Source organism: Ostrinia furnacalis, unplaced genomic scaffold (genome assembly GCF_004193835.3).
Source record: "Ostrinia furnacalis isolate ACB-3 unplaced genomic scaffold, ASM419383v2 OfSCF0373, whole genome shotgun sequence".
In the NCBI taxonomy this organism is placed as follows: domain Eukaryota; kingdom Metazoa; phylum Arthropoda; class Insecta; order Lepidoptera; family Crambidae; genus Ostrinia; species Ostrinia furnacalis.
Window position 1 is genome coordinate 577,203 of NW_021130612.1, and position 26,091 is coordinate 603,293.

Genomic DNA, 26,091 nt, shown 5'->3' on the forward strand with positions numbered 1-26,091 from the left:
GCGTTTTCCGGTACGCGGCCTTCATTCCAGAACCTTGCTGCCCCAACGGCCGTCAGTTCTGCGTACTATGTGCCCTGCCCATTGCCACTTCAGCTTGCTAATCCGTCGGGCTATGTCAGCGACTTTAGTTCATTTACGGATCTCCTCATTTCTGATTCGATCTCATAAAGAAACACCAAGCATAGCCCTCTCCATAGCACGCTGTGCAATTGGTTTGGTTTATCTTACCTATTCTATCTGTCTCTACCTTGACGATTATTTAAGTAAATCTAAATGAAGTATTTTCCCAATTTTATCAGCCAAATGACGTTCAATGAGGGACAAAGGATTACTTACTTCCAAATTAAACGGGAACTTGTTAGCAACGTCCACGAAAACGCAACTAATATTTTTTCTAAACTTTTTTTGTTGTAACCAAAAGCTTTTTTTCAGGCTTCTTGACGCGATAGTGGAGGACAACTACATCATCCGATCGCAGGACTACACAGGGACCTATAATGTCGCCGTCAACGGCAATGAAGGGAACACCCAGATCGTCTTACGCTACATTCAGAGGAACATCATAGCTGTTGCTAACGCGTGAGTGATAATCGTTGTGTAGTGTGAAGTCGAAAGTACTTCAGACTATTCACATCTGTTGCAAAATCGCTCTTATTTATTAAACAACAATAATTTATGTTGCTCCAGTGTTTAGTGCACCGTCGACATTACATCTGAAAACAACTATGTCATTTTCTAGTTTTTGTAAATTCGAGCAATAGATACGGACTCACAATCAAATCGGACTATATTTTTTTGTTACTTACCCTTATTTACCCTTATTATTATTAGAACTGCTGCCGACAAACTGTGTCACAGTTTGGCAGAAAATATTAATGTTTACTGTGTGTATTTATATGGAAAATAAATAAANAAAAAAAAAAAAAAAATTTGATGTGCCTTCATGTCATAATTCTGGAGAAGATTTCGATGTCATTGAAGTCGTAATTCATTATTTGTTACAGGTTCGGCACGATTTTGACTCCTGTGAATTATGCCACTCCTCTGTCTTACATCACACCTCGGCTGAGAACTGTCCAAGAGATTGAAGATGTAATGGCTAATTCATTTTATTACGCATCACAATTTTTGGTACAATAAAGTAACAACACAAAATATTTTTGCTTTCAGTTTGAAGACTGGGTCGTCGCTAATATGGACGTGTTTGGCACCAGCTACAGTTCTATTTACAACAGCATAGAGTCCACCCGCCAGTCGCTCCAGTGGGCTGCCGACGTTCAAAGTGACATAGAGTATTACCTAAACGAGGGTGATGAGACATATGAAACCAGTACGTCTCAACCCGTCGTCCCTGAAGAACCGGTCACGGTCACAGCGCCGCCGTTGGTAGAGCCAACTACCCCCGAGTTGCCGGTTGAGGAGGTGGACGTTAGTACGTCTTCACCAGTCACTGTTGAACCTGACGTCACTGTTGAACCTAACGTCACTGGTGAACCTATCACTGTTGATCCTATCATCACTGCTGAACCTATCTTCACTGACGCACCAACCACGCCGCCTTTGGATGATGAAGCTACTACTGCGCAGCCAGATTCCGCCAACACAGCTTTGTTATCAGTTGTCGTCATTGCCTTCGCTGCGGCTGTAAATGTAGCCTTCTAAAATAGTATTAGTCAGCTTGAATGCTGCATACCTTTACCTACTGTGCTCGCAACATTATGTTTGTGGAAATAATTTCCAAGATAACATTATCAAAAAATACCTTAATATTAAGAGCTAATGTAACATTAGAAGTACACATTTTGTATATTTTTTTATTAACGAAGATAAGTGACAAATTTTCGGCTGCTTAATACCAATAATTAAATGTAATTACCGGCTTATTAAAACAACCCCCTGAAAAAGGGAAATTCGATGTACTGAATTGTCTTTTCACTTATGAAGTAGGACGTATCTTCTTATTCATTTAGGATTGTATTTAATGAGGTAGGTAGGAACTATAATTTTATTTTAATGATATTATAGTATTTTTATGAAATAGGAAATATTTTTTTATATTAAAATGAGAGAAAAATATAATAATTCTTCTTTATTTTAAGACAAGCAAAAACTGTTATCGAAATAGCTGGATTTATTACAAACACACACATTTATAACACCCCTGGAATACTTTTGATTTGATAGAATAAAACGAAAATATTTTACGACATTTCAATGATTGTAACAACATTCTGCCAGAGCCTGCATTGATGATATTCTTGATTTACATCGTCATTAATTAATTAAAATAACTACAGATCTACATATAGAGCAGTAAGCGAAAGGTCGACGGTCGGACCTTAGGAAAATTCGATTTTTTCTGGTTATAGTACGAGAGCCCACGACCAAAATTTTTGTCTCATAGCAATACGGCTAAAACCGCATCAAATCGATAGATGCGATTATCCTAAACTCGAAAATACCAATATCAGACATTTTCCTTGTAGCATTTGATCTCAAAGAATTTTACCGAACTGCATCATAGCAATACCTATGTCTGATCATCAATGTCTTTGTAGATCAGAAATTAAATCAAGGCAAGCAAAATATCGGGCTTAAGTTAGGTATTATACATAACTGAGACAGTGAAGTTTCAAATGAAAAAATGTTAGAAATAGTTTTATTAGATTGTTAGAAATAACAATTCCAAAACGGGTCGTTCATAGCAAGTTAATACTGATTTAAATTACCTAATAAGCCTGCAAGAGAAGAAGGAAGGACTGGCATCTTAAGTAGATGTAATAGGAGCTATTTTGCAATGGAAATGTTCAGTCTTGACGTCCTTTCGTCTGTACAACACAGAAACAAAGATAATAAGTTAAATTGAATTTACGATAGTGCAAGATTAGCCTAGAGTTTAAACTGTCAAATAAGTTATTCAATAAAGAATTTATTATTTATTTATTTAATAATACAAAAAAATGAACATTCTTAAAAAGTAGGAAAAAAAGAAGAAGAGGGGCAGAAATGTTTTTGAGTGACGACCAAGGACCGGAAGACGTAGTGTCCACTAGGTGGACCGATGATCTGATGAAGGTCACAGGAAGTACCTGGAAAGCAAAGCAAAGGATCTGTCATTGTCGCAGCAAGTACCTGGAAATACTTGGGGGAGGCCTTTGTCCAGCAGTGGACGTCATTTGGCTGAAACGAACGAAAAGAGAACATCCTATTGGTTCATTGACTGAAATCCTTCACGTTTTAAACGCAAATGAATTACAAATATACACCCAATGACTAGTGAAATTCAAAGATAACAAAATAGGTAAGTCCAAGTACGATTACTCAGTCTTATATCCGACTTGATCAATAACCAGTGTAGATATGAACTGATCAATTGCTGAATTCAACGGCTTTGTAACTAATAATTAAAGATAATGAAACAGTATCTCTGATTATGGTTAATGCGCTATATAATCTACTAATTTAGATTTTGATAACTCAGTCGCGTCCGGTCGAACGCGCCGAATTCTTCTGGAGTTGCCTAGAAAATCAAAGGTAAGTAAGTGCTTTATCACGCAATGCAATGAAACCCCGAGTATAGACGTTCCATCGCCCTTCAAGTGTCCTTGAGCCTTTTTATGGGCCCATATTTAGCGCCCACGACTCCGTTCCGTATGTCATTATCCTTGGGGAGGCCTTTGTCCAGCAGTGGACGTCGTTTGGCTCAATAGAACGAATGAAGTGCTTTATCGTGGACTGACCAGAAATGATACAAAGTATGTACTTACATACCCATTTTTTGTAAACAGGAGCGTTCTGTAAAACTGTAAATTGAATAAAGTTAGAGTTAGAAGTTGCGTAATCTATGTAGAAAATGGTGATTTATTCGTGCAAATCAGTGGTCTGAAATTGGGAGAGCCTTTTAGCCCATCTTGAAAATAAAATTTATATCCTGACTATACCGCTATATTGAGTTCACCACAAACCTTAAGTCCAATATACACATCAGTTGCTCACTTAAATAAATGCATTATTTTATGTAATGTAACTTTCACAAAAACGTACGTGTAGGTATAATGACGTAACGCCTAAAATGTCTCATCGCTGACAATTATGTCCAGTGTACAATTTTACTCAAATAAAATATAGGCTATTTTAAACAGAATACAGAAAATATAATTATGTATTACGATAATTATATCCTTCACCAGAGCGTTTCATCAAGCAGTACGTGCGCTTGTGTCCACCGCGATCTTTTCCAATTTGTTGCAATTAACTACATAAGTTCATGTTTCTAATTATTTTCCAAATTTTGTTGTGTATTTCTTTATTAATTTAAATTCGTGAATGTTTCTGTAGTTTGAAAACAAAACTCTGATGGTGGTGATGTCTCAATGAAGTCAAAGTAAAATCCCAATTTATATACCTACAACCATTAAGTGCTAATATAATCATATTATCATCGAATAATAAATTAAATTAATGCAATTAGGCTTTACTTTGTAAAATTTTCAGAACTATTTAATTCGATAACGTAATGTTATGATGATAAATGTCAGATAAAAATATTATCGGTGATAACGTAACTTCGATGATTAAATTATTACTTTGGGTTCAAAGTAATTACATACGAGTACATTGAAACTAAGAGTCTCAGTATAATAAGAAAATTGGTAAATCCTATCCAGCTAAAAATAAGTATTTTCAGATGGCGACTCTCAAGTTGCTAATTCTGGCTGCAGCATGCCTTGCGGCGCAAGCATTTCCCCAGGATCCTCGCCCATACAGAAACACAATCTTCGCTGACGAGAAACTAGAAGGGGAAGCCTTCGAAAACATAGATGACTTCGATGGCAACACACAACTCTCTAGATCCGATGATAACCCGTACCGACTACCGACCACGACAAGGCCAGAACACTACAACATACTGTGGATGGTTGAGATACCCGCTAATATCTTCTCGGGTGAGGTGGAAATCCAACTGTACGCGACTCAAGAAAACGTCAACGAAATCGTCATCCAAGCAAACGGATTAAATATCACTTCGGTGGTCTTGAAATTGGGAGATACTGAAATACCTCATACGGTTACCCTGCAGCCAGAGTATCATTTCTTAAGAGTGGCCCTCAGTAACGGCGTCCTTCAATACAGCGCGACCAATAGAGTTCTATATTCACTGAATATCGAATTCATTGCTCCGTTGAGGACTGACATGTACGGAATTTACGAAAACTGGTACAGGAATAATGCTAGTGACGAAAACGTGAGGTAAGCTAAATGAAAAATTAACTTACCATTTACCCCATTTTTAAACAACAACTGACATTAGATCATTACCTAAGAGAGATCTGATCTGACCACTGTCGTTAAAATTTTTCTTTTTTATTTATTAATTTTATTTTTATTGTATTAAGCTCAGTGCTTGCTTAAATATCATTTATCATGTACTACAAATCTTTCAATATCTGAATTGTTTTAGTTGGATGGCCTCAACCCAGTTCCAGGCGACGTCTGCCCGCTATGCGTTCCCTTGTTACGATGAGCCAAGTTTCAAAGCTACCTTCAACATTACGCTCAGAAGGCCCGTCGGATTCAAAAGTTGGACTGGCATGAGACTGCAGGACACCATAAACAGCCCCATTGAGTAAGTTATTGCATTCAGACCAGGCATATTCTGTTCTTGGAAGAGGTATTAAAGTAGATCATAATAGGTAATACCTCTTGCAGTGCCAGCAATTACTTTATTCTTTATTGCCATACAATAATTGGTACGTAAGGCGAACTTAATGCCATTGGGCATTCTCTGCCAGTTAACCTTCGGGTTAAACAGGAAAAAACCTTTTGGCAATGAGTTTGGCAAATCTAAGCTGCATGTAATAAAATTTCTCAAAATAGTTGTGTGTATGAGTGCAATGCACGCGCTTGGATGTAAATAATTTTCCTCTTTATGCTTTGAACATTTCGTCATCACGTACTTCAAGTAATTTCATATCAGTGTTCTGTCTATTTTTGGCAACCTGTTAAAAAATGGTAAAACAAAGAAAATGCTGTTCATAATTTTAAATTCACAAATTTTAATTGCAGAGGCTTCGAGGACGATATCTTCTTTATAACCCCGATACAGTCTACGTATCTTTTAGCTATAGTAGTGGCAGAATACGAAACTCTTGAAAAATTCAACGAGATTACAGGGGATCTTGAGTACGAAGTTATTGCTAGACCTGGTGCTATTGAATCTGGTCAAGGACAGTATGCTTTTGAAGTAGGACAGGCACTACTAGCCGAAATGAGCAATCATACCGCCATGGACTTCTTTAGTGTCCACCCTCATGTCAAGATGACACAGGCGGCCATTCCAGACTTTTCTGCCGGAGCTATGGAAAACTGGGGACTGTTAACTTATAGGTAATATGACAAGTATATTTATTCCAATGTATTGTATATTCAATGATAACTTTGGAATAGTAATCAGAACTTGAATGTTTAAAGTTACCTATAACTTATTTTCTTTACCAGGGAAGCTTATTTATTGTACGACGAGAACCACACAAACAGCAACTTCAAGCAGCTGATTGCTTACATCTTGTCACATGAAATCGCCCACATGTGGTTTGGTAATCTCGTCACTTGCGATTGGTGGGACGTGTTGTGGCTCAACGAAGGATTCGCCAGATATTATCAGTACTTTTTAACTGATTGGGTAAGTTGCAGTACCTATTTGATACACATCTTTCATCATGTTTTTAAAACTGGAATAAATATAAAAATGTTTATTTCGTTAATAGGTTGAAACATACATGGGACTGAGTACCCGTTTCATCAACGAACAAGTCCATACTTCGTTGCTGAGTGACTCAGCTGACAACCCTCAACCATTGACCAACCCTGGCATAGGCAGTCCATCTTCAGTCAGTTCGATGTTTTCAACAATCAGTTACAACAAAGGTGCTGCTATTATTAGACAAACTGAGCATCTTATGGGATTTGATGTCCACAGAGAAGGTTTGAGGAGATTTTTGGTTGAAAGGTAAGTCAAAGTAGTATCTTTAAATCTGTAACTGAAATAGACTACTAAAGTTATGACATAATACGAATGTGTGTTAGCATGCCCTATATTTAAAAAATTGATCGTAAAGATTTAACAAAATTTTATACTGTTTTTAGGTCATTCGAGACAGCACTACCCATTCATCTTTTCCAAGCTCTTCAAGACGCGGCTGTGGAGGCAGGAGCTATCGCAGAATACGGAGAGGAATTTAATATCATCGACTATTATAAGACTTGGACTGAGCAGGGTGGGCATCCAGTGATTAACGTCGAAATTGACCACCAGACTGGACTGATGACTATCTATCAGGTATTTGTTTGTTTCAATTCTTAATTTACTACTTCGTTACTTTTGTTAGCACATAATAAAAAATATGAAATTTATTTTGTTTCCGTAGCGCCGTTTCAACATCAACAGTGGTTACTCTACGCCTACCACTAACTGGATTGTTCCTATCACCTTCGCTACGGCTAGTGACCCAGACTTTAATAATACTAAGCCATCCCATATCATTAGAGATGGTATCACCGTCATTAACCGGAACAGTATCGGTGATGAGTGGGTCATTTTCAACAAACAACAAACTGGTATGAATTAAGCTATTCTTTCCTATAATTATAACTAAAATATAATGTTACTAGCTGTACCCGCGACTTCATACGCGTGAAAACTCGTTTTTGCAACATTTTTCATTGTTGCTCTGCTCCTATTAATCGTAGAGTGATGTTGTATAGCCCAAACCTTCCTCGATAAATGGGCTATCTAACACTAAAAGATTTTTTCAAATCGGACCAGTAGTTCCGGAGATTAGCGTGTTCAAGTAAACAAAGAAACAAACTCTTCAGCTTTATAATATCAGTATAGATTCTTAATATAAAAATTTGTACAGGTTACTACCGAGTTAATTACGATGACTACTCATGGAATCTAATTATCAACGCATTAAGAGGACCTGACAGGACTCTAATCCATGAATTCAACAGAGCTCAGGTTTGTTTGAGTTTTTTAATTTAATTTACCCGATTGTTAATAAAAAATTCTTCGTAGTTTCAATTTATAAAATGTGTTATTCAATGCTTTTCTCTAGATCGTCAACGATGTGTTCCAATTCGCCCGCTCTGGAATCATGACGTACACCAGGGCTTTCAATATCCTCTCTTTCCTCGAGAACGAGACGGAATACACTCCATGGGTCGCCGCCATCACCGGCTTCAACTGGATCAGGAACAGGCTCGTTGGCACCTCCTATCTCGCTGAACTTGAAGTGAGTAACTTTTAAAATGTATTTCTTTTGTAATTTTTTTGGTTAGATAACGTCTTCTTTAAAAATAAAATGGGCTTTTAAAGCCAACTACTTATTACTCCATTTTAAACTACAATATACTCAATGTATGTAAATGATTTCTAGCTTGATTACGAAGGACAAACATTATTTAGAGCAACCAGTAGACACCACTGCCGAGGATGTTTAAGTACGCTAGTGATTATGAAAGTGGCTCTAGTGGAAAAACATCATCAAAGAGTTCCAAGTTAGATAGCGTTAGCGATTTGTAAAGTCAGGCACCAAAGTTCATACTGTCAATAGGATAAAAACCTATTTAACCTTGTGTTGTTTCTCATTTCCAAATCAGAATAGTAATGTTTTGGCCACAAGATGGACCGACGACATTATAAAGGTAGCAAGAAGGCGCTGGATGCAGGCCGCTACCAACCGGCCTATTTTCAGCAGTGGACGTCCTATGGCTGAAATGATGATGATGATGAATGTTTTCTGTTTTAGGCGATGATCGCAAAGTGGGCCACCACAGTGATGAACCAGCTCACTTACTACCCGCGCCCCGACGAGTCGTTCATGGATTCGTACTTGCGGTACCAACTGGCTCCTTTCATGTGCAACTTGAACCAAACAGCTTGTCGCGAAGCCGCCGTTAGCCAGTTTGAAGCTTTGCGCTATAATGACACTGAGTATGTATCTTTTATATTACGCAATAAATGTAACCTTAATTTCTAATATAAAATAAATGGTGGAATTCCCAATTATGATCCAAACTTGTAATAGAAGGAACATGCTTTTACATTGTAATAATAACTCAATATACATTTTTATCTCGTAAAGGTCGCGGGAAGAGCCTGGATGCGGGCAGCGCAGGACCGTGCATTGTGGAAAGCCTTGGAGGAGGCATTTGTCCAGCAGTGGACGTCATTTGGCTGAAACGAACGATACATTTTTAACATGAAGCAAATTACAATTTTATATTAAACTAAACTTTACCAGTTATTTTATTCGTACATTTTGGTAATTATTAGTAGAATACAAAAAAACAACATCACGAACGCGAGCACGAAATGTTTGTGCGTAAATCATAGGACAACTAAGTTTTCCAATAAGACCCAAGCCTCTAGGCGACCTAAAAATTTGTGTCCAGTCACGCACTTAGCTGGCGGGATATACCTACTGCAGATGTCCTTTTTGGCACATAGAGATATTATTTTCTATGATTTTTATTCTTGGTGCCAATATTATTATAAATGTCTTTTTTTCATTATTATTTTCTGTGTCTAATATTGTTTCTTAACTCGTAGGGTGCCAGTGGACAGCCGTAACTGGGTGTACTGTAACGCACTCCGCCAAGGTTCCGAGGAAGATTTCGATTTCCTCTGGGAACGCTTCGAAAACCACAACGTGTACACGGAAAAGATCGTACTACTTCAAGTGTTGGGTTGCACTCCTCATGAGGCTTCTCTTAAAACGTAAGATTTTTTTTTATACTAGACAAGGCAGGTATTTGACCGCAATCGCACCTGGTGTTAAGTGAGATGCAGTCTAGGTTGGTACAAAAAATTAAGGTAAAAAAATGATGAAAGTTAAATATTTATGTCGAAAGATTTTTCTAGCGTCTATTATTGTGTTATAGCATAATGTCATCTTTTCCAAAAAACTTATTTAAAAATGTTTTTCATTCAAACAATAGATAGGAAAGGAGAGAAATCATATGATAGAAGTCAAGAACCTTATCAGAGATTTAGGTGAAAGCATTGTCATTTCCATGACTGTTGACGTTGTATTTGTATTTTGCTCAACTGTTTTGGTCTTCTTCTTCTGAGTAGATAATATTTATTCATTTTATTTATTCCAGACTTCTAGACGCAATAGTGACGCCCAACTTTGTCATCCGGCGCCAGGACTATACGACTGCGTTCAGTACCGCGGTCAATGGCAACGAAGGCAACACGCAGATCGTATTCAACTACATCCAGACCAACCTCACTCAAGTAGCAGCTGCGTGAGTATTGTACATGTATAAAGTCAACTAGTCCAGTCATTATAGTAAGTTCACCTCGGAATTCGAGATACCCAGCTGTAAGTTAGTCTGTAAATACGTGTATATTGACACCCTAAAAGTTGGCAAATAGCAAAAAACCCATAGGAAATGAGATATTTCCAAAAAAAGCGCAAAAAACCGATTTTTGTGACCTTTGACCTTAAAATTTAATAGTTGCTTACACCCTACCATATGTAGGTTTTGAGACAACTTTTAGGATGTCAATATACAAGTATATTTACAGACTTACAGCTGGGTATCTCTAATTCCGAGATTCTTACCTAATTTAAGCTTAAATGACTGGACTAAACATCATCATTTCAGCTAAGGACGTCCGTCCACTGCTGAACATAAGCCTTCCCCATATCTTATATTACTTTTTTTTTAATTACCTACTGATTCCTTCATTGTTACGAAGAGAGCACAAATAAAAAGCCGTATTGCGTTTGTTCAAAAGTCTGACATCTTTATTTTGTTTCAATTTGTTTTTAATTCCTGTCCTTGACACCCACTACTTCTGGTACTGCGTCTCTTTTCGTTGCCCTATTTCAAGCTGGTCAGATCATGGCTGCTAAACCCGAGGCCCGCGGGCCATAGCGTGGCCCGCGAAAGAATTTTAAGTGACCCGCCCAAGTATGGTTTGATCTTAATAATTGAGTTTTTATTGCGTTTGTTCTGAGAGTAACTGAAATAGAAAATGAATCCACCGCTTGGCCCAACTTACGACAATCTTTCATAAATCCATGTCGTGTACATCTTTGGTCACTGTTTTTCTAGAATAATGATGACTGAAGTTTCAGTTCAGATGGTAGTCAGAATTGGCTTGACTACATCGGCGTTTTTATTATTTTTATTTTTTTTTATTTATTAACTATGTTATACCTATTTGCTATTTATTATCATCTTAAGCATCTGTTAAGGTCGGTCGTTTCATTTTCTCAAGTTTCAACTTCATTTACCATTTAAAGCTAATCCTATCCTATTTATTTGGTTTCAGATTTGGTACGATTCTAAATCCTGTAAATTACGCGACACCATTATCTTACATCTCAGCAAGACTAAGGTCTACTCAAGAAATTGATGAAGTAAGTAACTTAAAAATATGTTTGTAAACATTAGGGTGTCCCTTATATGGGCTAATTTTTTTTTAAAATAGATTAAAATCTATCTGATAAAAAACAAAACCATAAAGCAATAAAGTCCTTAAATCAGCTGCAAGGGATAAAAAGTTTTAGGGACATGGGTATTTATGTTATTTATGATGATTGAGATTACTTTTATTGTGATAAGAATCTGAACGTTCAAAGATAAACGTTGATGTCATTTTATTTCAGTTCCAAGCATGGGCCAATGCGACGCAAGATATATTAGGTAACAGCTACAATTCCATCTACAACAGCGCCGAGTCCAGTCGCGACTCTCTCCAGTGGGCTGTTGAAGTCCAAAGTGACATAGAAAATTACTTGACCGAGGGTGACGAGACTTACGAGGCTTCTAGTGAGACACCAGTCGTCACTGATGCCCCAGTTACAGAGGCACAGCCGCCATTGGAAGAACCAACTACTCCTGAGCTCTCAGAAACTGACTCAGCCAACACTGCCTTCTTGTCAGTGCTTGTCATCGCTGTCGCTGCCGCTGCAAACTTTGCGCTATAACCGTGCGATTATGAACTTTAGAAACAATCTGCAATCTGCGGTTTTCAGTATTTACTGCAAGAGCTACCTTGGATTTATGACTACAGTAATATAATGACTACAGTCATTTATTATTATCTTTTCAGAAATATTATAAAGACCCAATGAAATGCAATCAATGTAACGTCATGATGAATCTACAAAAAAAGCTCCGCTTTAAATAATAAGAGATAATACTTTAATAGCATTTAAATGTAGGTAGTATTAATGTATGCCTAACTTTTCAAATCACTAGATATAGTTTTTTACATTTTGTATATTTTATAAATTATTGTAATAATAAAATTATGTCTTTTATTGTGTTAAATAATTTTTTGGTCCCTTGGTTCTCAGTAATGAGATGAGACTTATTGATTAATCGGATTATGAAGTAGGTACTTTGGATAACAAGTAATAAGAAAATAAACCTGAGTATAGAACTGAGTAATAATTTTATTGGAAAGTTTACGTAAAGTTGAGCACTTAGTTATATGCCATACAACTACAACATTTTTTTTATCAAAGATAAATTAATTATCAAGTAGCAATTGCTGATTAATTTACAATTTAACCTTGAAAAACTAAGAAAATATAAACGTTGAAACAGCAGGTTTTATTTAGGCCACAAAAATGATGTTACATCATTAAAATACTCGTATGATGTCCTTTTTGTATCTTTTTGTTTCATGTAGACTGAAATATTATATTGTCATACCTGAATAGCGTTATTATAGGCGGCAACTTTAACCCAACTCGGCTTACCTTCAATTGGTGACGTGACGTCAAATTGACGTCGCATAGGAGAAAACGTTACATATTATTATTCAAACGGCTTGTTTCCCGCCCCCGCACCCCTCAGTAGCTGATGTTTTCTTAGTTTGGCGTCTGCCGTGACTAAAATCGGATGTTGCACGCGCTTAATTAGTGAGATAGAGGGTACCAAACGTCAATTCGACGTCACGTCACCATTAGTGTCAGTGATTTATTTCATGATTTGTTTCATTTTGTGTTTAAAAATGAATCCAAATGACGAGGATTTCAAACGTATTGTATCGGGTTTATTAGAAGAAAATGTGAGTGACATCAGCAATACGGAAGATCGATTTTTCCACGACACTCACTGCTTAGAATCGGATCACAATACTGCGAGTGAACTATGCGACACAAGAAATCAAGATCCAGCACTATTATGTCCAGCTAAGAAGATGAAAAGAACATCATACCTCTGCAAAAAGTGCAAGAAACCCGCATGTTTTGATAGCCCAGAAAAAAAAGCACCGGCGGAGAGAGAGCTGTTGTTGACTGTACTGGGCTGTACGCGGGCTCCTTACTTGCTGTACCGGTAAGTCTGTGGCTACTTGTTTAGACTCATGTAGTACCGTGTACTGGAGCGGTTCCGAGTGGCCAGTGCACCGGCGGAGAGAGAGCTGTTGTTGACTGTGCTCGTTTGTACGCNAATACGGAAGATCGATTTTTCCACGACACTCACTGCTTAGAATCGGATCACAATACTGCGAGTGAACTATGCGACACAAGAAATCAAGATCCAGCACTATTATGTCCAGCTAAGAAGATGAAAAGAACATCATACCTCTGCAAAAAGTGCAAGAAACCCGCATGTTTTGATAGCCCAGAAAAAAAATGTGTTGTTTGTTTCCATAATTAATCTTATTTATTTTTTCTATGGAACAAAATACTGAAAATGATTGATTCTTATTTTTTACTTATTGATTTTTAAAAAGAAAGTATTTTTTGTTAAATTCCTTTGTTTTTTTTAAAATTCTATTATGATTGATCTCATGTCTACAAAAACAGACCAAAAATGACTGCCATGTTTCTAAGCGTTATTTAATTAAAATTTTCAATATTTATTGCGACCAGTGTGTTTTATTTACGAAAACAAACTCATATTCTTATAAATAATGTAATTTATTACATTGCTTATGCTGTAAGTCTCCTGAATTTCGGCTTTTTAGTATTACGTCAAAATGACGTCACCTCACCAATACTGTGACCCTTATCACGTCACCAGTTGAAGGTTTTTCCAATCGATAAAAGTATCTTCCAGATTTGATGTGATGCGTTTGATATTTAATAAGACTTCTAGCCCACGTACGTACAACGTCTGCAATAAATTGCTACGGCTAAATAAAAAAAGCTTGCAAAATGCATGTTACTACTATCCTATCATTTACGAATTGTCCAATACACATAATATAGGGGTTTCCAATAAGAGGTATCATTTTGATATTCAAAGAAAAATGATTTATTTAAACATAAATGATCGGATGTTTATTTCATTATAAAGAGGAAGGTATGCCTAGGGTTGCCAACTTTTCTTTCAAAATATAAAGTATATTAGAGGTCGGAGAAGGAAAACAGACTGTATTAAAAAAAAACAAACAGTATAGCTCTACAACGCGTACTTAAATGTGGTGTTGGGCATTTACTTTTAAAAATATCTATGGATGCTAGCTGAAAACAGTATTTTGTATACTTTATTTTTGTTCAACAGTAAAAAGTATAATTTAGTGAAAAACAGTATAATACTGTTCAAAATAGTATAGTTGGCAACCCTAGGTATGCCGTTAATAGTGGTAATCAACATCAGGCAAATTACCATCACGACCACGCTTACAGGACCATATCCTTTTCATGAAATTTTCCATAACTAAATCGCAAACTGGTTGCCCCATGTCCAGATCTTGTGATTTAACATCTTGCAACTTCTTCCTTTGGGGCCACGTAAAAGAGAAGGTCTACGCCAACAGCCAAGCGTCGATTCAAGACCTCAAAGATGGAATTAGTGAGGCTATCGACTATAGAGCTCATAGGGCAACTCTACATTAACTTTTATATTAAAAAAAACACACAACCAGTAACAAATTATTTACTTACTTATATGTATTCAGATACATTCATTTTTAAATCTAAGGTAAACAATATCCATTGATTTTTATCACTGAAACACCATTTGCCAAAAATACACTACATACCACAATTGAAGCTCGAATTGTTGTCACTGCCTGATCTTATTATAATATTAGCTTACTACTTAGGAATGAAAAATGTTTACAAAGTTACGTTTAATATTATAGCAATGGTGATGATAAACATTGACAAAAGTGCTGTGTTAGCTGAATCTGATTCCGGAGTCGTTGTTTCTATTAAAGGCGTCGTTGCATCCGATGACGGTTCGTCGGTAACGGCTGAATCATCGGTAACGGCTGAGTCATCGGTAACGGCAGGATCATCAGTAACGGTTGGTTCGTCAGTGGTCGTTGGTTCATCAGTGCTGGTAAGTTCATCGATAACGGTTGTAGGTTCATCGGTCTCAACAACCGGCAACTCGGGAGTGGTTGGCTCTATCAACTGCGGCGCCGTGACCGTAACTGGTTCCTCAGGGACGACCGGAGCAGACGTACTGGTTTGGTATGTCTCATCACCCTCATTTAAGTAATACTCTATGTCATTTTGGACGTCGGCGGCCCACTGTAGCGACTGGCGGGTGGACTCTATGCCGCTGTAAATAGAGTTGTAGCTTGTACCAAACTCTTCTCTATTAGCAACGACCCAGTTTTCATACTGAAAGAAAAAAAAAATGTATATGATTTACACTATTGTAGACAGCGTTGTAACTATTATCAAGCGTTGGCCCATACTTAGATAGAACTTAGCACTGAAAATAAGTTATTATAATGAAAATTTAAATAAGAGAAGTGTTTAAATTTGTTATTTACCTCTTCAATTTGTAGAATATTCCTCAGTCTTGATGAGATGTAAGACAGAGGAGTAACATAATTTATTGGTGTCAAAGTGGAGCCAAATCTAAAAACAAAAAAAATGTTGAAGACGTGTTAAAAAGTCTGATAATAACTCGTTAAAAATAACATTAATTTGGTTTCACATCTCTCGAATTTAATTTTTTGAGCAATAAGATTGATTCATGTCACTGGAATAAACGTAATTATTAAGATGGCGTTAATAATTCTAATGTAAGAACTATTTGTGAAAACTCTTTTGGCAAATGTGAAGTTTAATTGGTAAATCTATGTGTGTTATAATAAATAAATAAATATCCTTGGACATTTTACACTGCGCTTCTAGTCCCAAACTAAGCAAAGCTTGTACTATGGGCCCTAGACAACGGATATAAACATACTTAAATACTTTTTTTTTGTAAAGACATACTTATTATACATAGAAAACACCCAGTCCAATACAAATAAATATGTTCATGCACACAAATATTTGTACTGTGCGGGAAACGAACCCGCTACCTCTGGAATAGTAGTCCGTTTCGAACCACTACACCAAACGGCCGACTAAGACCTTTATATAATGCTTTTAGTTTTCCTAACAATAAAATAAAATTAAAATAAATAATATGTCGGTTAAGTTTAATTGAACCATTGAAATTGTGTTGTCTATGTTATATTTGCTGAAAAATAAGACACTTACGCAAGAGCAACTGCAGTGACGTTCCTTTGAATGTAGCGGAGCACAATCTGAGTGTTGCCTTCATTCCCATTAACTGCGGCACTGAAGGCTGCAGTGTAGTCTTGTGGTCGGACGATGAAGTTGTCCTCGATTATTGCGTCAAGCAGCCTGAAGAGCATGCCATTGATATAAATAAAAGCTAATGAAGACCTCTTGAAAACCAAAGTTGATAAAAAATGATACTTTTAACACAGAACTTAGTCGATATTAATTATAAGTTGATTGAAATTCAAGAAGAAGAGAGATTTTCACTTCACATTTTATATTGGACTAGCTTTTGCCCGCGGCTTCAACCGCGTAAAATTCAGTTTGTCACAGATCGTCATAAAATAAATGCCTATATGTTATAAACAATAATGCTGTAAAGTTTCACCAAAATCCGTTCAGTAGGTTTTGCGTGAAAGAGTAACAAACATCCCGACATGCATACAAAGTTTCGCATTTATAATATTAATATAAGTAGGAAGTAGGATAGGAAGTAGCATCCCTTCTAGATGCATCAATATTTTAAAGCAACGTGCATTCATATGGTTTAACTTACTTGATCAGAGAACTCTCATGTGGAGTGCACCCTAAAGATTGAAGCAGCAGGATTTTCTCAGTGTATACGTTGTGATTTAAGAATCGTTCCCATAGGAATTCAAAGTCCTCTTCAGTTCCTTGTCGGAGGGCATTGCAGTAGACCCAGTTACGGCTATCCACTGGAACTCTAGAAAATTAAAGTGATAATACCAAATAATTATTATACCAAAAGTTTATTCAGGAGGTATTCAGTAGTTTATTTGGAAAATGTATAAGTTTTACTTTAATACTGTTGAGTCCGCAAATATGTCATTTGATATCAATTTAAGTTTATCTATTTTGAATACTAGATGGCGTTGTACTGAATAAGCACGTGGTGTTAAAGTATTTTATCCATTTTATAAGTTAGTTTAATCAAATGTTTTGTAATAAATTATCTACGCTCTAGAATTTGACTTTGTTAATTCCCTGCCATGTTTTTTCCATAGTTGATTTATGTAATTATGAAAGAATTTAAGTGATACATACTCTGTGCCAGATTGGCGCAATGCTTGAAACTGAAGAACAGCGATTTCGCGACAACCGAGTTGGTTTAAGTTGCACATGAATGGCGCTAGCTGGTATCGCAAGTACGACTGCATGAACGATTCGTTAGGAATCGGATAGTAAGTCAGGTGATTCATCACTGTGGTCGCCCATCGCACCATCATTTCCTGAAGAAATAGATAATTCATCGTCATTTCAGCCACAGGACGTCCACTGCTGAACATTGGCATAGGCCTCCCCCAACGACTTCCTCATAGCACGGTTGGTAGCGGCCTAAATAGATAATAAATTATAGTTGATAATACAAAACTAGTAGCGACATTAATTCTGTACATGAAATATATTTTCAAAATAACTATCAGGGGGTGATTAGTAATCGATACTGATGCCAAAAATGCAATCAGTTAAATTTTTGTCTGTCTGTCTGTCTGTCTGTCTGTTTGTCTGTCTGTATGTCTGTATGTTCCTTATAGAAACAAAAACTACTCGACGGATTTTAACGAAACTTGGTAAAATTATTCTTCATACTCTTGGGCAGGTTATAGTATACTTAGGAATTTCCACGGGAAGGGGAATTAGCGGGAAAATCCTTTTGTATGAAAAATCTAAACCGCTTAAGTTAGACGCTTGAAATTTGGCATGTAGGTATCTTAGTAAACTTAAAGCTTATTTACAACAGGATATTGCAAAATTCCCACGGGAACGGGAGTTAGCGGGAAAAAGATTTGTATGGAAAAATCTAAGCCGCGTAAGATAGATGAAGGGGGTAAAACGGGATCCACGCGTACGAAGTCGCGGGCGGCCGCTAGTGTTTAAATAAGATAATGTTTTGATATTTATACTCACATCAAGCCGGTCAAGGTACGAGGAACCAACAAGTCTATTTCTTATCCAGTTGAAGCCAGTGATAGCAGCCACCCAAGGTGTGTATTCGGTCTCATTTTCGAGGAAGGATATGATGTTGAAAGCTCTATAGTAGTTCATGATTCCAGATCGAGCAAATTGAAACACGTCGTTTATAATCTACAACAATAAAGCGATAGAAATGAACAGTACGGCTAGCACGAAAAATTTCGAGTTCAAATCGTTTGCGTACTCGAATCGCCATCAAAAGATTTAGTAAGAAAACTACAACAGCGCCCTTGTGAACGTGTCGTAAAGTGAACTTAGTATGAGATGTGGTTGCACGAAACTTATTTTGAGAATCAAAATTGTCATGTTATCGTTTAATTCGAAGATTAAGTATCGAATTTTATCGAGTACGCAAACGATTCGAAGACGAAAGTTGTTCATGCTAGAGGTACAGAAATATCTTGTCTTAATTTTAGATGCCATTGAAAATTATATTCGGAAAACAGATGAATGTGATTTAAATACCTGAGCTCTATTGTGCTCGTGGATTTGGGTTCTACTCGATCCCCTCAAGGCTATGACAATAAGGTTCCATGTGTAGTCATCGTAATTGACTCGGTAGAAACCTATGTAAAGAAATTAAGGTTAATAAGATAAGATAAGATAAGAAAACACATAGAAACACGAATTCGTACCAGTTTGTTGTTTGTTGAAAATAACCCACTCATCTCCGATGCTGTTGCGGTTGATGACGGTGATAGCGTCTCTGATGATATGAGATGGCTTAGTATCTTGAAAGTCTGGGTTACTGGCCGTAGCAAACGTGATGGGAACTATCCAGTTAGTGTTAGTTGTAGAGTAACCGCTGTTGATGTTGAAGCGGCGCTATTGAAGTAAATAATAGTATAAAATTATGTAACATAATGTACATCAATAAGGCTCGGTGCAAATGGGCCACCGACCACAGCCACCGGTGGCTGTCGCGCGGTACAGCTACATTTCCAAGAGTGTCAGAAGCGAGCGATAGCCACCAGAGTCTGGAAGCCGCCACATTTTATAACCCGCTTAATATTTTAAACCAACACATCTCTAGCGGGGGGTGAAGCAGTGCGACAGTGGCGGATGTCGGCGTTTTGTGTGGCACGTAGTGACCATTGGTGGCGAGTCGCGGACGCTAATGTAGCGAGTGGCCGCCACCGGATACACGTGTGCGGCGCGTCTATTTATTTATTTATTGATAAAGGTACACCAACAGCAATACACATTTAAGACATTCACAGTATACCTACAACACATATTGGGGTTTTAGTTTAATAGTAATAAGTCTATACAAAATATATTAAAAAGTGTGTTAGGTCGCGTGGCTGGCCACCGGTGGCTGTGGTCGGTGGCCCATTTGCACCGACACAAAAACGCAAAAAACTAATATTACCTGATAGATAATCATCTGACCAGTTTGGTGGTCAACTTGAACGTTAAGCACGGGATGTCCTGGCTGTTCAGTCCAAGTTCTATAGTAATCAATAATATTGAATCCTTCCCCGTACTGAGCAATTGAACCAGTAGCCACAGCCTCGTTTTGCAGAGCTTGGAAAAGATGGGTAGGCAGAGCAGTGTTAAAGGACCTAGAACAATTCTTAGTTTTAATGTCTTGGCCAAACAATTTACAGGAATTTGATCCATATTGCCATTAAAAACCTACTGTATGTACGAACGTAACAGTTTAAAATGACATAATACTTATTTATTTTTAAACTATTTGCGATTAGAGTCGCTTCTCAAACTAAATTTCAAATAAACAACTTGCTTATATCTGGGCAAATACATCCTAAGCCCACAAGGTGTAAAACATATAGCCCACAAAATATATTGCACTATCTAATGGATGCAGCAGGACTCGGAGGCGAACTATTAAGGAAAATAGTGGCGATCACAACACAATAGATCGGTACCGGTCATTGTGATACTGGGACTTCATATAACCAGAATAGCCGCTCAAGAAAAAAAACTTGAAAAATTCGAACTGCCTAAGGCCGTGGAAGGTCGTGGGTTCGATTCCCGCCTTAGGCAGTTTATTTAAAACTAAAAATATACAATTTATGTGTAATACATACCTTGAATTCAAATATCTTCTTAAGCCATCCCTATGAATAGTGAACCCCAAAAGATGGTCAGTCTGTCTAATTATTGCTGCTCCTTTGTTGTAACTGATTGCGGAGAACATAGATCTCACTTGAACGGGATCGGCAATTCCAGGGTTGGTTAATGGATGAGGGTTATCAGCGGAATCAGTGAGCATCGAGGTATGGACCTGTTCGTTGATGAAACGGCTCCCAAGACCCATTTCAGGTTCGACCTAGATTAAAAATATACCTTTTGTTTTATAAACAGAATAGGCTAGCTTCCTAAAAAACTTTCAGTCCGTCAATTACATTATCAGAAATATTGTACGTACACGTATATTTTTATTTGTCAAAGTCATTACGAAGATATGATGCGTTGAAGTTCCGGGCGAGGTCACAAAGTGCTACACTTTTAAGCACGCCTTGACTTCTCGGGCTTCTTCTTATGAACTTTGGTGCGCTTTATCTCTTTCAATTTTCATTAGTTTGAAAAAGTGAAAAATACGCGTCGAGTATTTTTTGATAAGTCAACCGACGGACTAATTCAAACTCTTTCTTTTATCCCTATTAAATTATTAAAATAAACAGCAAAATGTCTTACCAATTCCGTTAAGTAGTATTGATAGTATCTTGCGAAACCTTCGTTGAGCCACAAAGCGTCCCACCAGTCACAAGTTACGAGGTTACCAAACCACATGTGGACTATTTCGTGGGATATTATGTAGGCTATTATTTGCTTTGAATGACTGTTTGTGTGTTGTTCGTCGTACATTAGGTACGCTTCCCTGTTAAAAATATAATTACAGGTAGGTAATTCATAAAATATGATTACTGTGTCACATAATTTAAGATAATTGGCATATTGAAGTCAAGATGTTGATTTTGACCAGGAGTTCATGAACAATTTGTTTGAAATTAAAAATAACTGCATATTTGTATAATAAAATAACATACTAAGCAGGTCCGGGAGCACGTAGAATTTTGTCCAATGACCCTAAGCTACCCATCCTTATCACTCGCGCGTAATTATATTGCTGTCGCGACTGTGCGACGGGCGGCCGCAGTGAGTGTGCGAGCGCGACAGCAACATAATAACGCGCGAGCGATAAGGATGGGTAGCTTGGGGTCATTGGACAAAATTCTATGTGCTCACGGACCAGGCTTTACTATTATTACCTGTAGGTCAGAAGTCCCCAGTTTTCCATAGCTCCATCAGAGAAATCTGGAAGAGCTGCGTGTGTCATCTTAACATACGGATGGACATCATAGAAGTCCAAAGCCGTATAGTCGCTCATTGCGGCTAGAAGTTCCTGTCCAACTTGAAAAGCGTAACTCCCTTGGTCAGATTCTATAGCGCCGGGTCTGGCTATAACCTCGTACATTAGATTTTCACCTTCATATAGTGTTATACTAGAGTAGTCTGCGACTATTATAGCCAGAAGGTAAGTTGACATCGTTGGTGAGATATAGAAAACGTCATCTTCGTAGCCTCTGTGAATAATTTAAAAAGACACACTCGAATTGAGAACCTCCTCCTTTTTTAATTGGTTAAATAACAGGAAATAAAACATACTATCCGTTCGCTTTAAGTTTGCCGCTGGCGATATGACGTCACTCGAAGGGAATCGTCTATAACTGTAACAAACTATTATTTAGAATATTTTTATTTATTATTTTTGTTAAAAATTGTGTATTTGCGTAAAATAAGACACATTAATTGCGTTTAATCGCGGTTGGGAGAGGGGACGCGCATTCCACGGACCGGCAAACTTAGCGCGGACAGGTAGTACAGATAATCTGTAAACTGACTTCTCACATCCTTGCAGCATCATAACTGTGATTTTCAACCGACTTCAAAAAAAGGAGGAGGTTCTCAATTCGACCCGTATGTTTTTTTTTTTTTTTTTCTATGTTTGTTACGCGATAACTCCGCCAATTATGAACCGATTTGAACAAATCTTTTTTCAGCGTATAGGTAATACCTCAAGGGTGGTCCCATTTAAATTTAATAATAAAAAAAACAACCCCCAAGGGTGGAAAATTGGGGATGAACTTTTTTATACACCCCCAAGGGTGGAAAATTGGGGATGAACTTTTTTATACGCAATATCTCCGCCGATTATGAACCAATTTTTTTTGGTCTCAGTGTACTGCCTACCTTCAGTGGTAACATCAAGGTAATAATTAGTTAACTAAAAAGCAAGAAATAAGTAAAATTTTATAAAAAAAAATAAAACCGACTCCAAAAAACCTACACTAAAACGTAGAAAAATAATTACTAATTACCTACTTATTTATTAGGACGAATTATTAATATTTATGTAGGTATACCATTATTGATACTTTTGGAGTCGGTGCAGGCAAACTTTACATGTTTCATAATCTTGGCACCGACTCCAGAAGTATCAATCATGGTATACCTACATAAATATTAATAATTCGTCCTAATAAATAAGTAGGTAATTAGTAATTATTTTTCTACGTTTTAGTGTAGGTTTTTTGGAGTCGGTTTTATTTTTTTTTATAAAATTTTACTTATTTTTAAAAGGTTAAAAGTTTTCAAAGGAAACATTTTGTACTTGTTTTGGTGCGAATATTTAGTACATCATTTGAAAGTCAGGAATTTGATTTCATTCGCTCAATGAAATCATAACAAAAATGTACATATTTACGTTATATTCGTGGTATCGGTCTGCTGCAGTCTCATGCCTGACCAACTTCGGAAAGCTGTGGGCCTCCGGACTGTGACGCTGAAGGTGGCTTTGAAGCTTGGCTCATCGTAGCAAGGAAAAGCGAAGCGAGCTGACGTAGCTGCAAACTGGGAAGAAGCCATCCAACTGAAAACAAAACATGACTGTGACCATGTTCAATATTATCACCAGAGGGCTTAGTGTGAGCTTAGATCAAACCTACTTAGTGAGCGCATTAAAAAATAATATGAATATTAGTTCTTGAAAGTTTCCGCTAGGGGCGCTGTACAATCCGTCATACATTAAAGTCATTTTTTACGCGCTCACTAGTGACGACGTTTGATGTAAACTCACACTACGCCCCCAGTCAGTATTCTGTATTTTGAAATCTTTACTTCAAGGATGAAGGGTAGGTACTATTGGCCACAGTCCCAGTTACCCATTTCCAGTCATGTCGTCTCGTTCTATCGCAAAAATCACCATTTTGATGAGAGCGAGAGAAAAAAAATGGTTGTGACATACGGACGGACAGATGGACAGACAGACATGATGAATCTATAAGGCTTCCGTTTTTTGCTACGGAACCCTAAAAAGGAAATGCGTAGCCGGTTCTGTGGCCCACTGTACAACCGCTACTCCATCGTTCACTCTTAAGAGAGCACTTCACGCGGATTCTATTAAGACATGGTGATGATGATTAAACAATATTCAATATACAATAACAATATTCAAGAAATCATAAAAGAAAGTTAGTAAATTACTTACTTGACACCGTCATTGGCGTTGTTTCTAAACCAATGTTGATAAAGACCGGCCATATCGTTTCTCAAAGGAGCATTAAAAGCAATATTAAGCGAATAAATGACATTAGTCGTCATGCTATATGCAAGTGTGGTGTCCGTAAGATGAACTCTCAAGAAGTCGTATTCTGGCTCCAAAGAGAACGTTACGGGTACCTCAGAGTTTCCTAGTCTCAATGCTACGGACTCAATATTCAGATCTTGAGCATGGATGACGATTTCGTTGACATCTACTTGAGTTGCGTGTAGTAAGATTTGCACCTCACCCGAGAAGACGTTTTCGGGGATTTCGATCATCCATAGTAAGTTGTAGTGTGTAGGTTTGGTCGTAGTAGGCAGTCTATAGGGACTGTTTCCATCGGACCTTGATAGTTGAGTGAGAATAGAGAAATCATCAATATCTTCAAAAGGTTCTCCCTTTAGTTTTTCATCGCCGAAGATAGTGTTTTTGTATGGCAGAGGATTCTGGGGAAATGCTTGAGCAGCAATGCATACTGCGGCAAGTAATATCAAGGTAAAGGTCGCCATCTGTAAATTAGTTAAATACTTCGTGAGTAAGTTTTCTGATTACCTAAATACCTTTTAATTTCATAAGGATTGTAAAATATTATTTATTCACTTTGAAAATTCCTATATTTAAAATTCAAAACATTGGAGTAACTATACCTATCGATGAGTATTCTTCTACCTACAATATTATTTACACAATTTACTGGCTTAGGTATAAATTATAATGTTGTTTTAGGTATATTACATAAACATTTCCATTGAACTTTGCAGGCTTTTCATTACTTATAAGCGCTTAATTAAAATAACAGACGTTTGTAATATTAAAAACAACCCAAATGTTGATGCAATTTTTTGTATAATTTAGAGCTGTAAAACTTTACATACCTCAACGTTGGGAAGCCCCGATGACACTACCAGACACCGGCACAATAATCAACCAATCCTCGCAAAAAATAATGTACCTACGAGTATTTAACGTAAGTTATCACATTATCGCAATCACTGATATCTATCTAAGGTTAATATTATAAATTATAGGAATTCGTCATTTTATCAAAAGGTACAATCAAGCCGCAATCCTTAATACAAAACAACAAATTGGTATAATTTTTTTTGCTTTCCAACGATTCCATTTTATTCATTTGTAGATACTGAATGTTGAAAAAACATAACATTACAAAATAACTATGGGTCTTAATAAGGCGATTGAGGAAGGAAGAACATAAGAGTTCTAAAAATCAAAATGCACTTTCAGATAGAGCTACGAGTATTTTTGTCTAGTGGGCAGGGACTTGATGTTAAAGGTATTAAAAGTATTGATGTGATCTAGTTTAACCTCCTGGGGCCTGGCGTCATATATTTATGACATAAAACAAAAAAATATAAATCAACGCTATCTGTTGAAATTTACCAGAACTTTTACGTTAGTTAGTTAGATGAGGCATCTATCCATCATTCTAAGCTGTGATTGGCTAGTGAAGTGACATTTATAATTTTTTATCTTTAATTGAACTAGCGATGGCGCCACGACCGAGAACATGTGGTTAGTAATTATGAGATTTTTACTAAAATATAAACGATTTCTATAAGCCTTTGTTATTATTCGTTTTGGGATTGGAACTGTTTTATTGTATGAGTATCACTGATTGTGGAAATACGCATGAAAACTACGAAAACCATGGTGAAATCTGAATGTCATACAGGTATTACATGAGGTCTCAATTACTAGTGTAAACGGACAGAGCCCAGTGTAATACCTGTATGACATTATACATTTTCTAATAAATAGCATACAATCTGATATTGTTTTCTTATTTGTTTAGGTAGATATATGCGAATGTAACATATTAGAAGACTCAAAACTCGAATTTTTGATTTGAAATCGACCCAGAAGTAATATCAACACCTCAAGTCAGTTTCAACATTTTTTATAAAATTAAAACATTTTAAAATAATTTCATTAAGTACATAATCAAATTGTTTTTTAATTTTTATTATTGCTATTGACCTTACCTACATCATC

The 26,091-nt window shown here is 36.9% G+C and overlaps 3 protein-coding genes across 3 annotated transcripts in view; 2 read left to right on the top strand and 1 right to left on the bottom strand.

Annotated features, from left to right (window-relative positions):
• The window catches only part of LOC114361372 (uncharacterized), a 43,738-nt gene extending 41,690 nt beyond the window's left edge, over window positions 1–2,048 (top strand). Inside the window, exons 27-29 of the mRNA XM_028316369.1 lie at window positions 433–579; window positions 1,005–1,092; window positions 1,171–2,048. Coding sequence (XP_028172170.1) covers window positions 433–579; window positions 1,005–1,092; window positions 1,171–1,662 — 727 coding nt within the window. The 3' untranslated portion in view covers window positions 1,663–2,048. The remainder of the gene's footprint in view (window positions 1–432; window positions 580–1,004; window positions 1,093–1,170) is intronic.
• A 1,275-nt stretch (window positions 2,049–3,323) lies between these two features.
• Window positions 3,324–12,344, top strand: LOC114361315 (membrane alanyl aminopeptidase). The gene is made up of 15 exons (XM_028316312.1): window positions 3,324–3,534; window positions 4,688–5,250; window positions 5,462–5,626; window positions 6,067–6,387; window positions 6,499–6,682; window positions 6,768–7,009; window positions 7,147–7,339; window positions 7,428–7,617; window positions 7,920–8,020; window positions 8,118–8,294; window positions 8,811–8,995; window positions 9,614–9,781; window positions 10,168–10,314; window positions 11,351–11,438; window positions 11,688–12,344. The coding sequence occupies exons 2-15, from the start codon at window positions 4,688–4,690 to the stop codon at window positions 12,006–12,008; spliced, it is 3,045 nt and encodes a 1,014-aa protein (XP_028172113.1). The 5' UTR covers window positions 3,324–3,534; the 3' UTR covers window positions 12,009–12,344.
• Window positions 12,345–14,902: 2,558 nt separating this feature from the next.
• On the bottom strand, window positions 14,903–25,062 carry LOC114361449 (membrane alanyl aminopeptidase-like). The gene is made up of 15 exons (XM_028316476.1): window positions 24,954–25,062; window positions 24,025–24,587; window positions 23,242–23,406; window positions 21,746–22,060; window positions 21,171–21,354; window positions 20,561–20,802; window positions 19,879–20,071; window positions 19,142–19,331; window positions 18,972–19,072; window positions 18,441–18,617; window positions 17,577–17,761; window positions 17,068–17,235; window positions 16,488–16,634; window positions 15,767–15,854; window positions 14,903–15,611 (listed from the first exon to the last, which is right to left on the bottom strand). The coding sequence occupies exons 2-15, from the start codon at window positions 24,585–24,587 to the stop codon at window positions 15,099–15,101; spliced, it is 3,231 nt and encodes a 1,076-aa protein (XP_028172277.1). The 5' UTR covers window positions 24,954–25,062; the 3' UTR covers window positions 14,903–15,098.
• Between the last annotated feature and the right edge of the window lie 1,029 nt (window positions 25,063–26,091).

What these genes read in the sequence shown, in the direction of transcription:
- LOC114361315 (XM_028316312.1), top strand. Translation starts at nt 4,688, where the DNA reads ATGGCGACTCTCAAGTTGCTAATTCTGGCTGCAGCATGCCTTGCGGCG. An exon ending in ATGAATTCAACAGAGCTCAG is followed by an intron (nt 8,021 to 8,117) that starts GTTTGTTTGAGT and finishes GCTTTTCTCTAG; the next exon opens with ATCGTCAACGATGTGTTCCA. An exon ending in TTGCGCTATAATGACACTGA is followed by an intron (nt 8,996 to 9,613) that starts GTATGTATCTTT and finishes CTTAACTCGTAG; the next exon opens with GGTGCCAGTGGACAGCCGTA.
- LOC114361449 (XM_028316476.1), bottom strand. Translation starts at nt 24,587, where the DNA reads ATGGCGACCTTTACCTTGATATTACTTGCCGCAGTATGCATTGCTGCT. An exon ending in TTTCAACAAACAACAAACTG is followed by an intron (nt 19,073 to 19,141) that starts GTACGAATTCGT and finishes TTCTTTACATAG; the next exon opens with GTTTCTACCGAGTCAATTAC. An exon ending in ATATTCTACAAATTGAAGAG is followed by an intron (nt 15,612 to 15,766) that starts GTAAATAACAAA and finishes TTTTTCTTTCAG; the next exon opens with TATGAAAACTGGGTCGTTGC.